This window comes from Lepidochelys olivacea (assembly GCF_965140295.1).
Source record: "Lepidochelys olivacea isolate rLepOli2 genome assembly, chromosome: 2".
NCBI lineage: Eukaryota > Metazoa > Chordata > Testudines > Cheloniidae > Lepidochelys > Lepidochelys olivacea.
In genome coordinates, this window is record NC_140412.1 from 120,478,348 (window position 1) to 120,495,932 (window position 17,585).

General features: G+C 41.2%; 1 protein-coding gene across 2 annotated transcripts in view; it reads left to right on the forward strand.

Annotated features, from left to right (window-relative positions):
- The window catches only part of DUSP22 (dual specificity phosphatase 22), a 114,473-nt gene that overhangs the window by 42,091 nt on the left and 54,797 nt on the right, over positions 1 to 17,585 (forward strand). The window contains exons 5-7 of one of the 2 annotated variants that reach the window (XM_084620042.1): positions 5,259 to 5,333; positions 6,981 to 7,152; positions 12,117 to 15,378. In XM_084620042.1, the coding sequence (XP_084476168.1) occupies positions 5,259 to 5,333; positions 6,981 to 7,152; positions 12,117 to 12,302 (433 nt within the window). In that variant the 3' untranslated portion in view covers positions 12,303 to 15,378. Of the gene's footprint in view, positions 1 to 5,258; positions 5,334 to 6,980; positions 7,153 to 12,116; positions 15,379 to 17,585 lie in introns of those variants that run through there. The other variant, XM_084620043.1, reaches the window with a different exon arrangement.

Consider the following 17,585-nt stretch of genomic DNA (forward strand, 5'->3'; position numbering starts at 1 on the left):
TCTTGGTGGTGGGTACCATATCAGAGGAGTGACTGCTCAACTTGGCCTTATGGGACCTCTTGGACTGGTCCAAGAGCATCTATGCCCCCTCTCAGCCACTCAGTCCCAGAGAGAGTCAACTTCTCCAGTATCTATAGCAACCAGAGAAGATCCTCCTCCTCCTAATCTACAACCTCCCTCCTTTTTGGCACCTAGAGAGGAACCCCAGAATATTTCCCCCACATATTTCTTCCTCTTCCCCAGAGGAAACATGACTACCTCCTGAGGACTTTAAAGGTTTCCAAGACCTCATTAGGAGGGTGGCCACATTTGTACAAACTCCTGGACATCTTACAAACTCCCATTCTGGGAAGGGTTGCCCATCCCATTAATTAAGCCTTGTTTGAACCTGCAAAGATCCTTTAGCAGACACTGATCTCCATTCCACCCACTGCCAAATGAATAGACAGATGGTATCAGGTTCCCCAGCAAGAATTTGTGTATTTCTTCACTTATGCCATCCCAGACTCATTAGTGGCAACAGCAACAAAAGAACATTTGAGGCAGTCTCACCCTCAGGCTACCCTGAAGGATAGGGAGTGTAAGAGACTGGACCTATATAGCGAAAAGGCTTACATTACCATGACCCTTCAGATGAGGGTGTGAAATTACAAGGCATTTTTGGCCAAATCCACCTTTATTAACTGCTCCGAATTTTTTTTGACAAACTGCCTGAAGAATATAGGGATCAGTTTTTGGTCATAGTCTCCAAGGTCATCTCACTGCTTGAACGTCTGTCCTGGCAGCTATTGGTGCATCAGATCCTGCATCATTTCTGATGGCTACAGCCATTTCAATGAGACACTCTTTTTGATTGTAGGCCTCTGGCATTCCTAAACAATTAAAAATGCAGTAGAAGATCCACCATTTGAAGGTGCTAAACTGTTTTCTCAGAAAACTGATGATGCAATGCACATGTTGAAAGATTCTTATCAATCGTTTTGTTTGCTGGGTGTTTACACCCCAGTAACAAAAAGAGGAAGCAGTTTGAGGCCCAGAACACAATACAGATCTTACTACCAGCAGAGATCTCAGGGTGCCTCTAGAAGGAGATCTAAGCCACTTAGATGTCCCCCATTAGCATCATAGACCCTTTTCATCACACTTTGTTCACTTTGAAGCAGTTTTTTGATATCTCAGTCGATGACTGCATGCTGACTGTGTTTCATCTTCTACATCCAGACCCTCCATTTTGGAAATGTTCTCTCTCTTCTATAGTGCATGGACGGAGATTACATTGGACCAATAGGTGCTCAGCCCGGTAAGAGAAGAATAGGTTATCCAGTTCATGTACTTCCCTTTCCCTGACCCGCCTTCCTTGTCCCTTTTCAGGGACCCATCCCATGAGGTTGTTTTACATCAAGAATTACAGTTTCTATTGGAATTGGGGCCAAGAGAGGAAGTTCCTTGTCAACACATAGGGAAAGATTTCTGTTTATGCTACTTTCTGATTCCTAAAAAGAGAGGTGGCCTTCGGCTCTTTCTGGATTTAAGAAATCCAAACCATTTTATCAAAAAGACAGTCAACCTGACATCTATTATCCCTCTCTTAGAGATTAATATGCTGCCCTCGACCTGCAGGATGCGTATTTTCACATGGCAATACATCTTGGCCACAGAAAGTATCTTTGATTCATGGGAAACAACATGCACTGCCTATACACTGTGCTGCCTGCCAGCCTATCCTTGGCCTAAGGGTATTTATCAAGTGTATGATGATAGTGGCAGCTCACCTGCACCATTTAGGAGTTAAAATATTTCTCTACCTGGACAGTAGGCTTGGTCAGGGAAGGTCAGGATCTCACAATCAAAAAAGCAATCTTATCGTCAGACATCTGTTCTTTTGTCCAGATTGAAAACTGAATGTAGAGGAATCAACATTACAAGCAATGCAGCAAGTAAATTTCATAGGCGTAGATCTTGATGCCACGATTCCCATTGCTTACCACCCGACAAACAAGTTCCAGTCCATGGTCTTTGTCAGAGGGCCTCAGTTCCAACCTGAGGACCACAGTGAATTAATGTCTAGCATTGTTGGGTCACATGGCCTAGAGTGCGTGAGTGGACTCAGCATGCCAGACTTTACCTCAAATGTCTGTAGACCTGGCTTCACTTAGCATAGCATCCAGCAAACATTTTCTGGATTTGCTGCTTTGTGTATCTGCCCAAGAGCTTCAGCCCCTGTTAACACCTCAGAATGTAGGCAGAGGGGTTCCATTCCTTCCACCAGAACCAATTATAGCTTTTATAATAGATGCGTCCACCAGGGATTGAGGGGCCTATCTGGGTCAACTTCAGGCTCAAGCACTTTGGACATCTAAGGAACTTTCATTCCATATAAATATGCTGGAACTTTGAGCTATTCTTTGGGACTGTGAGATGTTCATTACCATCATCAGGTGGTTCCAGTTCTTACCAAAGACATCACCGATATGTTTTATCTGAACAAGCAGGGAGATGCAAGGTTGTCTCAGCTATGCCAGGAAGCGATCCACTTGTGGAACTTCTGTATAAAGACCAATATCTCACTAAATGCCTTTCACCTCTTGGGAGCGAGGAACTCTGTATTGCAGCTTCCCTCATCAGATACCTCCATAGATCATCACGAGTGGTCAATAAAGAGGCCGGTCTGCAGTAGAACCCCATTAGTGGGGTTATCTGATAATAGACCTCTTTGTAACCAACCTGAACAATAACTGCAGGAGGTTCTGTTCCAGGGCGGGTCACAGCCCAGGTTCCATTATCAATGGCTTTATTTTTTTCCCATGTGTTGCCCATGTTTCCTCCAGTTCCTCTGATTCCAAGGATGATAAGAAAAGTAAGACAAAGAACCCTAATCCTCATAGCGCTTGCCTGGCCAAGGCAGTACTAGTGCATGGACGTACAGCAACTCTCCATCTGGCCACCCACACCTCTATCTCTGCTTGAGAATTTTTTGCCTCAAAACCAAGGGAAGTCACTGCACCCTTACCTACAATCTCTTCACCTAACAGTCTTGATGAACTCTGGTTGGTCAATGAGGAGAAAGTCTGCTCCTGAAAAGTCCAAGCTGTTCTGGTGAACAGCAGAAAGGATTACACCAGAGCCATGTAGGAAGCAAAATGGAAAAGGTTTTCAGTCTGGGTGGAATTGCATCAGTTATCTCCTGGTAACACAGAGATTAGACATATGTATGCCAGACTGTTACTGCATCTGAAATCCTCTGGTCTCTCAGCTCTCCATTGAGCATCAATTTCTGCAGTATGCCCATGAGTGGAGAGGTTTTCAATCCTCTGGTACCCATATTTTGAAGGGGTCTTATCCATGTCTACCCTCCAGAGTCTGAACCAGTACCTTCCTGGGACCTGAATTTTAATACTGTCCCATTTGATGAGACCCCTCTTTGAACCTTTGGCAACAACATCCCTGCTGCTGCTGTCAGTGAAAATGATAGGATGTTTGGGAGGGCTCTGACATTTTACCTGCACTGCACAAAGTCTTTCAGATCCTCTTCTAGACTGTTTTGTTGCATACAATACTGGGGACTGGGTTAAAGGGCAACCTGTCACAGCTCAGCATATTTCACACTGAATTTCAGATTGTATTGAGCTTTGCTATGATCTGGCAAACGTCTCTCTGCAAAGGAAAGCAGCCCGCTCCACTAGGGTTCCTTCCATTTTGTCAGCCTTCTTGAGTAATGTTCCAATAGCAGTCATTTTGCAAATCAGAAATGTGGTCATCTGTACATACCTTCTCCAGATACTGTTACCTCAAGGTTCATGAGGGGACGCCAACTTCAGCCAGTTGGTGTTGCGATCTCTCCAAGTTATCTGATATCCACCAGCTGCAAGGAAACTGCTGGTGAATCCCCTGCAGTGGACTGTGTGTGCGCACAGTCGCTCCACGGAGGAAAAAATGGTTACATATCTGTACAGGAACTGTTGTTCTTCCAGATGTGCTGTGCACATGTACATTCTGCGACTCTCCCACCTTCCCCACTACTTTGAGTTTAGCTTACCAGCAGTGCAAAGAAAGGGAGAAGGAGATGGCAATCACACCCCTTTAATACCCTTGGTTTGGTGCCTGAAGACAGCAGGGGCGCCTGTGCTGCCTGCTGGTATGGCTGGTAAGTCTCCAGCTGGAGTGTGTTTGGTGCACATCCACCTACAGTGGAATGTACATGTGCACAACTCATCTCGAAGAACAACCGTGACTGTACCAGTAAGTAACTGGGTTTTTGTTATGAGACATTTATATTGCAATAGCTCCTAATGGCCACAACCAGGTTGGGCCACATTATGCTAGGTGCAGTACAAACACATAACAATGACTACCTACACTACAGAACTTCCAGTCTAAAAGATGACATCTAATGAGTGGATGAGCCAAACGAGTAGGCTGGGATCGAAAGCAGGAAAGACAGGGAAACAAATTGTAATAGGAGGAGCGCAAGTTCTTCGTAGTGGTGGGGCTACACTTTGGAGGGCTTTGAAATTAAGGAGAATAAATTTTGTATTTCATGCAGTGGAAGAGGAGGAACCAGTGAAGAGTTTTGAGTGGATTGCTGTAGGTGGAGTAATGAGCCAAGAATGATGATCTTAGCAGCATTTTGGAAGGATGTGAGTTGGGGGAGGACGGAGTACGGAATTGTCAAAGCCAGAGAAGAGGAGACTGCAGTAGTCAAAGTGCGAAGTGATCAAGGGCTGAACAAGACTTTTTGGCAGTGTGATCAGAGAGGAAAGGTGGATCTTGGAGATATTGTGCAGGAAGAAGTGGCAAGTTTTAGATGTGGCCTGGATGAGCTCAAGTCATTGTGATGTCTGCTGTGACAGAGAAAGAGGAGGGAAGGGAGGTCTTTACGGGAAAAAATCAGGAGCTCTGTTTTGGCCGTGCTAAATTTCAGTTGATGGCAGGACCTCCACAAGGAAATGTCAGAAAGACAAACTAACATAGTTGCTTGCCGGGAGGGAAGGAGATTTGCCAGTCATCCACAGAAAGTATTTGTCAACGGTGATTATAAGAATGGTGCCTGAGATACCAAAGTTTCCATTCATATTTAAAATAAGGAATAATCTAAGGCAACTGCGTGGTATCTGTTGGTTGCCTTTTTAATGTACTGTATTCTGGGAACAATATGAAGTGGCTTTTCAGATCTTTTTCTCAGTTTTTATTTTTTCTCTCTGAGTCATGACTTTACTAAAACCAAGTCCTTTGTGTTTCCCTCTTGCTTCTGTTTTCAGGACAAGACATTTCAAAGAGAGCATCAAGTTTATCCATGAGTGCCGGCTTAGAGGTGAGAGCTGTCTTGTTCACTGGTACGTATGTCAATTGTTTAAGAATATTCTAATTTTTTTCCCTCCATATTTTTTTTAAGTCTGTGATAAATGAGTGTTGCCCACCCTACTCTTTTTTAACAATAATACTTCTGCATTTATACAGCACCTCACATCTGAGGATCCCCCGCCAAAATTAAAAACGGTTGTTAAGCCTCGCTCCACTCTGGATATTGAGGCACAGAGAAGTTAAGTGGCTGCCGGAACACACAATGTGTCGGTGGCAGAGCCAGGAGTGAAATCCAGAGCTGCTGACTCCGGTCCCCCACTCAGACCTTGGGACTATTTGTTCCCTGTGTTATATTTTAACAGTAGTGTTGCATCATCTATTTGTCTGATTCATGCTAGTCACCATTTTCTTCTCTCACAGACAGTTCCTGTGATCCTAATAATTTTATCAGTTCCAGTTGCAACTATTTTTGCTGCTTTAGGGCTGCTGGAAATGTTCCTCTCAACAGAAACTGGTGTTTTAAGCTTCACTGAAGCATTCAAATATCACAGCTGTTGCGAGCAGATTACTGATTAGAGAGGGAGTCCTGAGACATTAACTGCCTTCAAAGAGTTAGAATATAGAAAAGGAAAGCCCATCATGGTTTTTCTTACTGTCGTTGCTTGTGGTCCCTGTGCATTGCTGCAATGTCTAACTAGCATTTCAGAACCTGTATCTAGAGTCAGGTCCAGTAGTTTGAGCACTGGGCTTGGAGGTAGGAACTCCAGCATTCTAATCCTGTTCTGCCATTGGCTCATTGTGTAGCTTTGAACAAGTCGATTAACCTCTCTGTACCTCGCTCTCTTCATATGTAAAATGGGGATATTGACCTACTTCATGAGGGTGTTCTGAGATGGTTGGTTGATATTGTGCTTTATTGTTTATATTCTTTGAGAGTGTGAAGTGAGCAAATCTACAACTGTCACTCAAATGTATTCTTTATCTATAGTAATAACACCACTTTTCATCCAGAGCTGTCAAACCACTTGACAGTGGTAGGTTCTCTCGTTCTCCCAGTGTCACAGATGGTGAAACTGAGGCACTGAGAAATAAAGTCACAGAGCATGTCAGTGGCAGACTCAGAAATAGAACTGAGAACTGAGTCCTGTGCTCTGATGTTCAACTCTGTCTGAAAGTTTTTAATGAATTTAAACCCAATCTCATTAAAATGAGTCTTTTCCAGCACATATAGATCTGTCTTCTTATTTCATGACCCTATTCTCTCTGGGGGCATGTTTTGTTTTTTATGTCTGGGTGACTCGTATCTAGTTTTTAAGAAAAACAACAAATACAAAATTGTTCTCAGGCTTTCTCATGGAGGCTTTGTATTTGTTCTTTGTTTAAAAAAACTCTCATCTGAACTGAATTTCAGTACAGCGCCTCTCTTGGGGTGCCCATACTGCACGTGGATTCACTTCTCTACATTTCAAAGTCCAGTACATTGACCTAAAGATATTTTAATAGTTATATAGGAACAGCCACCACAATGTGCTCATTACTTTAATCTCCTTAGTTTAGGTAATATATTTTACCTGGTAAAGTGCTGTGTAAATTTATGATGCTATATGAGACAATGAGCGTATTTATTTTAAGACTTTTTATATTTTGTATCTATTTATTTTGTCTCATTTCTGCTGCAGTCTTGCTGGAGTCTCTAGGAGCGTAACTTTGGTAGTCGCTTACGTCATGACAATCACAGACTTTGGTTGGGAAGATGCATTGTCTATTGTAAGAGCATCGAGATCCTGTGCCAATCCTAATATGGGCTTCCAGAGGCAGCTACAGGAGTTTGAAAAACATGATGTTGACCATGTAGGTGATTTTTGTTGACCAATTTGGTTGCTTAAGCCATAAAGTTTTGGACTGTCTCATAACTTTAGAAGGTTAAAGATTAGAAGATAAATGGCCCAGAATGCAGCAATAATACAAATGTACAAATGATGCTAATGTAAAAACTGTTTTTTCACATCTACCTAGGATGTTCAAGCAAGAAAAAATAGTTTTTTCAAATTAACAATGCTGTAAACAAAACTTGAGATCTGAAAGTCAAGCTGGGTTCTCTTCCTGGCTTATGCATCATCACCAGTAACCAACATTTTGTATCACTGGAACTTAACTAACAATTGTGGGGATGATGCATGAACCAGAATGGAATCCAGCTCCTTCTCCTTGAGCTGGGTTGGTTCTGCAGGGCTAACGGGAGTTTAGAAAAATAGTAATAACCTGTCAATAACATAAACAATACAGCTGAACACACACTGGGAACAGGTCTGTTGAGTAAGGAGGCACTGTTTTTACATAATCACTTTTCTGACCATAACTCCATTTTACATTGCTCAGCACATTTGTCCTCTCTACTTTCTCAAGTCACTCTTTTTTTTTTTTTTAAAAGAAAGTAAATGAGGTAGGGAGGTGGCTTCATTTTTTCTTCCAGGATTTCTTGCAGCAGAGAGCTGAGAAATTACTGTGGCATTTCAGTAATGCAGTTTTCAACTGTAAATATTTGTTTTTGGAAACTATTTAATTAAATATTTCCTGGATCATTCAGAACTGATATTAATGGGTGGGTAACTGACTTTTTAAGATACAATATAAAGGGACTTTCCAGACTAGTCTCCTTCCTCCCTTATATGAAGGTTTACAGTCATTTCAGATCTAATTGGACTGAGTTAATAACCCTAATTGTCATTGTATATGCAAATAACCTTGAGAAGAGAGTAACGTCTTTTTTTTTTTTAATGTCACAATGGAAGGGTGCAGCAGTTTCTTCCCTGAAAGGGAGGCACTAGGCTACAAAAAGAAATGCTCACCTGTGGACATAACTTGTTGCAAACGGTTGTATCTCTCAACCACAACTTTTGGGACCAGATCCTCAGCAGATGTGAATCAGTGTACTTCTATTCATTTCAATGGAGCTATGCCAATTTATACCAGCTGAGTATCTGGGCCTGAGTTTTTAATTACAGCACCACTTGTCCATGGTAGCTCTGTACAAAGTATATTGGGGTTTCAGGACATTTGATCCGTTAGATTTGATCTTCTAGGCTTTTAGGCATTGAAGATCCTAACGTGTTGTGTTGTGTATCCTTCATAAATTTCCCTTAAATGTGCCTTAAGTTCTCATCTTTGATATGACTACAATATAAATATATTTTGCTTATTCAGTATGTTTGATCCTGCAAGATGCTGAGCACTATGGTCCTGATCCAGCAAAGCACTTAAGCATGTGCTCAACTTCTAAGACGTGAGCAGTCCCATTAATACTTTTATGACTATTTGCATGCTTCTGAGTCTGTGTTTAAGTGCTTTGCTGGGTCACGGCGCAATTGCTGAGTTTCTTACAGAATCGATCTCCGTATAGTTACTAACTGAATGGATACCTCCAATCTAATATATTTCATACTCTTCCTAAACTTGCCAAACACTACACAGTTGATTAGGAAAGAGTCATGTGACCTAAAATAGTTTTGCCTTCATAGCTAATCAGTGATAGCAGGGCTTAGAGTGGGAAGGTGCTGCCTGCCAGCCTTGCTTTGCCCCGCTGATAGACAGCAGTGGAGCTACAAAAGCAAGAAGAAAGAGCAGGAACCACTTATTCTTTGAGGGCCTCCCCCTCCCCGCAACAGCTGAGCAGAGTAGGAGCAATTGTAATTGTTCCTGCATTGAGGCTTCACTGCCAGGTAAGTGGGAGAAGAGTCAGGGCAGGAAGAAGGAGAGGCAGGTTAAAGAATTTGCACGCATTTGTAATGTGTTTATTTGATACAGCAAGAGATTATATAGGCCAGGTCACCAGCTGGTTGTAAATTGACATGCCTCCATTGAAGTCATTGGAGCTATGCTGACTTATACCTGCTGAGGAACTGGCCTTATGTAAAATGTTGAATGCTTAAAACGCCTGGTTTAGCCACTGATCCCACAAAGACTTATGTACATACTTAACTTGATACACATGAGTAGCCCCATCAACATCAAACTAAGCACATGCATAAATCTTTGCAGAATCAGGATCTGAGGCTGAAGTTGTATCTCACACACTCTGCAATGGATTTTTTTTTTTTGGCAGATGCATATTTTACAAAATGTTAAACATTTAAGTTTTCCTTCCCTTCTCCCCACATCCAACTAAACCATTTAAAAAGCACAGTAATGCACTTCCAGGTATGTATTAAACAGCCGATATACTACACCCCGCCCCAGCATTGATGTGTTGAAATAAGAACGGTCATGCTGGGTCAGACCAGTGGTCCATCTAGCCCATTCTGCCAACAGTGCCAATGCCAGGTGCCTCAGAAGGAATGAACAGAACAGAACAATCGTCAAGTGATCCATCCCCTGTCGTCCACTCCCAGCTTCTGGCAGGTCAGAGCTTTGGGGACACCCAGAGTATGGGGTTATGTCCCTGACCATCTTGACTAATAGTCATTGATGGACCTATCCTCCATGGACTTATCTAATTCTCTTTTTAACCAGTTATACTTTTGGCCTTCAGAGCATCCCTTGACAATGAGTATATCGTGTGTGTAAAGAAGTACTTCTTTATGTTTGTTTTTAAACCTGCTGCCTATTCATTTCCTTGGGCAACCCTTTGTTCTTGTGTTATAAAGGGGTAAATAGCACTTCCCTACTCACTTCCTCCATGCCAGTCATGATCGTATAGACCTCTCTCCTATCCCCCCCCCTTAATCGTCTCTTTTCCAAGCTGAGCAGTCCCAGTCTTTTTAATTTCTCCTCCTATGGAAGCTGTCCCATCCCCCTGATCATTTTTGTTGCCCTTCTCTGTCCTTTTTCCAGTTCTAATACATCCTTTTTGAGATGAGGCAACCAGAACTGCAGGCAGTATTCAAGGTGTGGGTGCACCATGGGTTTATCGAGTGGCATTGTGATGGTTTGTGTATTCTTTTCTATCCCTCTCCCCTAAGGGTTCCCGACACTCTAACTTTTCATCATAGTTTTTTTGACTGCTGCTGCACATGGAGCAGGTGTTTTCTGAGAACTAGCCACTCAAACTCCAGACTCTTCCTTGAGTGGTAACAGCTAGATTAGACCCCCTAATTTTGTATGTATTGTTGTGATTATGTTTTCCAATGTGCATTATTTTTTATTTATCAGCATTGAATTTCATCTGCCATTTTGTTGCCCAGTCACCCAGTTTAGTGAGATCTCTCCGTAACTCTTTGCAGTCAGCTTTGGACCTAACTGTCTTGAGTAATTTTGTATCATCTGCAAACTTTGCCACCTCGCTGTTTGCCCTTTTTCTCGATCATTTATGAGTATGTTGAACAGCACTGATCCCAGTACAGATTCTTGGGGAACTCTGTTATTTGCCTCTCTCCACTGCGCAAACTGACCACTTGTTCCTACCCTTGGTTTCTTATCTTTTAACCAGTTACTGATCTTATAGCACCTTCTTTCCTATCCCATGACTGCTGACGTTACTTAAGAGCCTTTGGTATGGGATCTTGTCAAAAGTTTTCTGAAAGTCCAAGTACGCTGTATTAACTGGCTCATCCTTGTCTGCATGTTTGTTGACAGCCTCAAAGAATTCTTAGATTGGTGAGGCATGATTTCTCTTTTCAAAAACCATGTTGACTCTTCCCCAGTATACTATGTTCATGTTCGTGTCTGATAGAATCATAGAATATCAGGGTTGGAAGGGACCACAGGAGGTCATCTAGTCCAACCCCCTGCTCAAAGCAGGACCAATCCCCAATTTTCTCCCCAGATCCCTAAATGGCCCCCTCAAGGATTGAACTCACAACCCTGGGTTTAGCAGGCCAATGCTCAAACCACTGAGCTATCCCTCCCCCCAAACTAATTCTGTTATTTACTATAGTTTCAAGCAGTTTGTCTGGTAATGAAGTTAATTGCCAGGATAGTCTCCGGAGCCTTTCTTGAAAATTAGCATTACATTAGCTATCCTCCAGTCATCTCGTACAGAGGCTGATTTAAGCAATAGGTTACATGCCCCAGTTATCAGAGTAGCAGCCGTGTTAGTCTGTATCTGCAAAAAGAAAAGGAGGACTTGTGGCACCTTAGAGACTAACAAATTTATTTGAGCATAAACTTTCATGAGCTACAGCTCACTTCATCGGATGCATTCAGTGGAAAAAGCTTATGCTCAAATAAATTTTAGTCTCTAAGGTGTCACAAGTCCTCCTTTTCTTTATACCCCAGTTAGTAGTTCTGCAATTTCATATCTGAGTTCCTTCAGAACTCTTGGGTGAATACTATCAGTTTAATTTGTTAATTTATTCTAAAACCTCCTCTGTTGATGCTTCTGTTTAGACAAGGACACCATGATTGTGAATAGTTCCATAATTTACCTTTGTGACATTTAAATTGGTAAAAATGGCCATTACTTTGCCAGTTCTTCCGCCCAAAGTGTGCTTGTATTTGTGGACAAGCACGTGCTGCGGGAGTCCCTTATTCTAAATTTAGAGCCCAATTCAGCAAAACACTTACGCATGTGTGTAACTTTTTAAGCGTATGAGTGGTCCCATCGACTTCAATGGGCCGACAACTATGCTTCATCACACGTTTTTAAGTGCTTTGCTGTTTCAAAGCCATATAGTGCAGTATTTGGGGCACTCTTCTTTAGACAATCAGGGTTAGACTGTAAAAGGTTTAAACTATGTGATTTGGACATTATTTTGATTACTTTAATGTTGTTGAAAAAGATGTTATTTACTATTAAATGATGGTGTAAGAGGAGTATTCTTTCTGCATCCAGTTTGTGTTAATAACTAGCATATCTACTATGTGTTTAACTTCTCCAGTTCAGGCAGTGGCTGAAGGAAGAATATGGAGAAAATTCTTTGCAGGATGAGCAAGAAGCCAAAGTTCTTCTGAGTAAATATAAAGAGCAGGCAATGACGCAACCAAGTCCTGGTGGGAGACAGTGGAATAATAACTTTTCCTCACTGCCTTCCCTGTCATACAACAACTACACAACAGAGACCTAATCACTCCAGGCTGGATTCACTTTCTTTTTTCCTTTGACCTGTTTAAAAACAGATGTCACCAGTTTCCCCTCCACTCTCTACAGAAGTCATGCGAGCTGTACCCTTGTGGAAAACGTGATGAAAATACTATACAGCGTGTGTGTGTGTGTGAGACACAATTTTACAGTTTTATGTAACATCACTCTCTGTAAGCTTCCCTACAGAGAGGCACCCTTTATGTCAGGTTCTCACTGCCCTCAAACTCCATCCCCTTCGTAATATGTGCCTCTCTAAAAGACACTCGTATGCGCATGATAACATTGTCTCCAAAGAATGAGCTTCCAAAGTGTGTGAGTACTTATGCATTTTTTGCTTGTGCTGCGGGTTGCCGTTTGAACTTAGCTACCTCAAAAATGCTGTTCTTGTCACTGAGGTTGTAAATGCAACTTTGAAAATTGCCTCGTATAATCTCAATTTTACACTCGATGAATGCAAAGTGTGTGTGTCATAAAAAAAATTTGAGAGGTTTCTGGTTTTCATTTAAATTATTCGTAGTTGTCACTGGTTTGAATTAAAAATTAAGATGTGTGAATTCCATCTATTTTGCCAATTTAAAACCAGTGGTCAAGTTTGTCAGAGTGCACATGTAAACTAAATTTTAAACCAAAGTAAAAAACTAGAGGCCAGATTCTGCTTCTGGTTATCCTGGTATAAATCTGGAATAGCTCAGTTGTAGTTCTTCTGGATTTACAACAGTGTAACTCCAAGCAAATTACTGAAGTTGTTCCAGTTTTACACTGGTGTTATGGTGAGGAGAATCCTTACTTTTAGTCTTTGATTCAGAGTATGTAGGGGTATTGCTTAAAGATTCCAGAACAGAAAAGGATGCTCTCCCAACCTGCAAGGACATTTCAAGTGTATACTGTGGATGACTTGGACATTCAGTAAGAGAGAGATTCAGCACACTGTACTTAACCAGAATTTTTTTTATTTCATGTCCTATGACACCCTAACTTACAAACATTTAACGTGGTCCCCTTGATGCTTGCTGCCAATGTCTTCACACAATGATGAACTCTGGGATGGACTGGAGACGGACTGTAGGGGTAAAGTAAGCCCCAAAATATTTTTGACATCTTATCCATTTTAATGGAATGGAAAGTATGGATATTAAAAATCCATTAACGCAAAAATTAGGATTTACATTACTACTATATTCCATCTCAGTCTGCACCAGAACTTTATGTTGTGGGCCTCGTCGCACCACACAGTGCTAGTATATTACATATGGTCAGAACAAATTGTTACTCTGTAGGTGGCAGGTGTTGGGATATTGTAGACGTGGAAAAGTCTTAACTTTTGTTTCTAACCTAATAGCTTGCTGAATACCATGTGTGCATGTTACTTAATCTTTGCAGACCACCATCGTTCATAGATAACACTTGGCTAGCAGGCAAACAGGAGACTATATGAATTTCAATAGGAGACAGGTTTAGTAATTGCCCAAGACAATACTACCTTCTATGCATCCAACTGATGGAAGCTTCCATTCACGGTCACTAATTTTTGTAGACTGGAGACTTTCCTCTTTGTAAAAGAGTCTTACACACAAGATTGAGAATGATGAACTCAAACCTGTATTCACAATAAGATATGTATAGCATTTTTGGCACATGTACCAAAAAAAGACACAGTTGTCAAAAGTATTCCAAGTATTTACAGCAGAAGTAAGTCTGTGTGTGTGTACACAACATACAGTTGTATATACCAATGTTAACTGCATATGACACATGTTCCAGAATGTGGTGTTGCATTTCTTTTTCCACAGCAACACTGTGGGTGCTGAAAAATTTAAAGTTCCTTTATGCTGAGAACAGTTGGAGACATCTGCTAATGTGTTGTGTTCAGGTTTGTTCTTTGCTTTTTTGTTTTAATTGGCTGGTTGACTTCCAAAGTGTCAACCTCTGAAACAACATTTGATGCCTGCATAGTTGACATGTCTCAATAGCCATAAAGCCCACACACTTGTGAAGCTGCAACTGGAAAGCAGACTCAAGAGTAAAGTAAGAAGATCCATAGGTGGGAACTGGAGTGTTTGTTCCCAGCACACACACTTTCTCTTTAATGGACCAGAGGAAGGTATCTGCATAGATACTTTTAGCTGGGGTAGAGTAGATCTTCATCTCCCTGATCTTCAATGGTTGTGTATTACCCTCCTAAACCTAGGCCACAATTGCACCATCCTCTTCTTCAAGAGAGTAGAACAGAATTAAGGGAGAGAGAGGGCAACAGCAGCATAGGGAAGCCTGGGCTGCCCTGTCCATGTGGGGAGTGGGACAGTAGGATCCCCTGCATTAGTATGTTATCAAGGCACAGAAGGGATGGCAGTCGCACCTAAACCTTCCTCCGCTCCTTTAAGAAAGGAGCGAAACAGACATTGTCCAGAAACATAACACAATCTCTTCTCTTACTAGCCTTCCAGTGACAGCTTAAAGGGCTAATTGACTATGTGGATATATAATTATCCACCAGAGGACAGTCAACATTCAGGTGATTGACTTTAGCAGTGTAGACTGTGTCCAGTTTTTTCACATACTTTCTGTATTTGTATTTCTAAGCCTCTCTGCTTTATTTTGCCTTCCACTATCAAATGCACGAAACTTTTTAACAACTTATTGAGCATCCTGATTTACATGGATAACGTACTATTTTGTAAACTTAATATTTTTTTGTGACTGCAAGCAAACATTTTAGCATGATTCTACAGGTTACTTCATAAGTATTTTACCCTGATTTTAACATGGAAACAGTTGTTGCTTTGATTATTTTTCTGGGGTGATTGGAAAAATATTATGGCAAATTCTAACTTTAAAAAAAACAAAACAAAATGTTGTTTATAATGGTCACTGTATATTACTACGTCAGTGAAAGATTACAGTAAATACTTCAGCCAGTTAGGAACTATAAGCCCAGTAAGCTTGGTTCTCTGTCTTCCTTTTGGCATTCTAATAAAGCCTCATCTTTGGTTGCTTTTCTCGATGGTTTGTATTTAATAAGTTCTACAATTTTCTATAAATAAAAGTAAATGTTAATAGCCTATCTGTGTATTTTCTTGAAAGACCTAAATTAATATTCTCTGCTAGATCCCTGGTCCTTGGCTAGCATCCCTACTGTTTACAAACAGAGCCTACCATGAACTGATTCACTCTGGTGTTCAAGTGAAGTTGTGCTTTGCATCACAGAGCTCTCTGCAGCCCAAGAAGGATCTCCTGAATCCTTCCATGGGTTCATTGATCTCTGCCAGGTGAGTCAATGTCCCTCTCCCCTCTCCCCCCCCACTCACTCCACCTGTTTTTAAAAAAAAAAAAAAGGGAAGGGAAGGGAGTACTAGCAAATGTTTTTATTCTGAACAATGGAAGCCTGACAAGAACTGTTGCACGCAGTTCCCCAGGCAGCTGAGAGCTAGAACAAGACATGCAGTGACTTGCTGACATTTTCCCCTTTGGCATGTATTCTTTTCCTAGTATGCCGCTGTTTTAGCTGTTCATTCAACTAACTATATTTTACCGTGTGTTGCAATGTGGCAGTGCAGTGGTATTTCTTGCTTCTACTAACATAGCGCCTAGGAGCTCACTGTGCTAGTTATAACCCACATTACCACAATGTGGGTCTTCGTTCACCCTCTAGTGGCTGGTCCATCTAAGAGGCTGATGAATCAGACCCTTATGGGACAGTCATCACAAAGTGTATTCCATTTACAATATATGAAATGCGTTAAACAGTTAAGCTTCCCAGAACTGCCCAATTAACTCAGATAGGTTTTTATGGCACTAAGATATTATTGCTTCATAACTGGTCAGTAGTCTTTGGGAAACCAAAACTATTGACCAGTTTAGCCATTGCCTAAGACATGGCTTCATGGTTTAAAACAAATGAACTTTGGGCCAGATCTACACTACAAAGGTTGGTTGGGTATGGGGGGGAAAAACCCACACCCCTTAACCGGAATAGCTATGCTTCCGAAACTTCCAGCGTAGATGCGGCTATGCTGACGTAAGAGTTGCATTTGTTGTATAAACAAGATGTTGGTCCCAGAGAATTTTGAGGCTCTGAAACATTTAATGCAAAATTTGATATATTTCAACGATTTTCAGATATCGGGTCTGATCCAGAGCCCATTGCTGGGACTGTTCACATGTTAAAAGTAAAATTCATTTGTAAGTTCTTTGCTGAATTGAGCCAGAGCCCAAGTCAGCTGGGGAGTTAGCATGATTCCATAATATTGATTCATTTTATTATTTATTCCTTTGTGAACCACAGCTTTTTCAACATAATCTGTTCTAGCACTGAGTTTTAGGGCCTGATTTTTCTCATCTACACCATGGTAGGCAATAAGAAATCAAATGAAGGGACACCAGTATGAGGAGAGAATTGGGGGCCTTAATCTGTTTCGCCAATGTAATGCTATACTTTCCATGAATTTGCAGTCCTCTAAGATGTGTATTATCTGTGAATTTGATTTGCGAACCTTCCATTCCATCTTCCATGGTGTTAATGAAAAATGTTGGACTTTATCGGACCCAGAACTGACTGCTGCATGACTCTATTCAATGCCAACTGCTAACTTGACCATGAATCTTTAATAATTATTCAGTATGAGTGTGAGGTGCATCCTCTTCTATATCACTGACTATAAAATAACCAGACACCGGTGATCATTTTCATCTCCCCACCATCCTCTTCTCACTTAGGAAGATTAAGATCATGTGTCCTAGGTTACTGGGATCTTAATAAATCAAAGCACTGAGCCTCAGTGTTGCTTTATTGCTCATATTAGGACTGCATGACAGTACTCACTAAACTTCCCATGTCCTGTCTTAGCATACAGGGGGCTAAATGTGACAGTGGGGTGATTCTTTTGAGGGCAATGTCTCAAGGCATTGATGATATTTTTATAGAATCCCCTGGAGATGTAAATATGTGACTGTTACAAAGTTAGTTATTTATAAATTATATTCTCAGCAGAACTTTAAATATGGTTCTTGCTTTACCACATGGGCCGAGCTCATTTAAATTAAACGATCTGTGACTAAACTTTGTAGCTCTCCAATATTTTTCTCTTATCCTTTGACAAGTGGGCAAATTCTTGTCTGAACATCTGCAAGTTTAGGTTTGCATTTGCTGTAGCTAATTATGCAAACTGCAGTTTACAAAGAGTTAATCACTCACAAGTTGCAAGATTACATACTGTAGCTTTTGTGTAGTTTCTAGTACAATTATTAGGAGTTGTCATCTAACAGTATA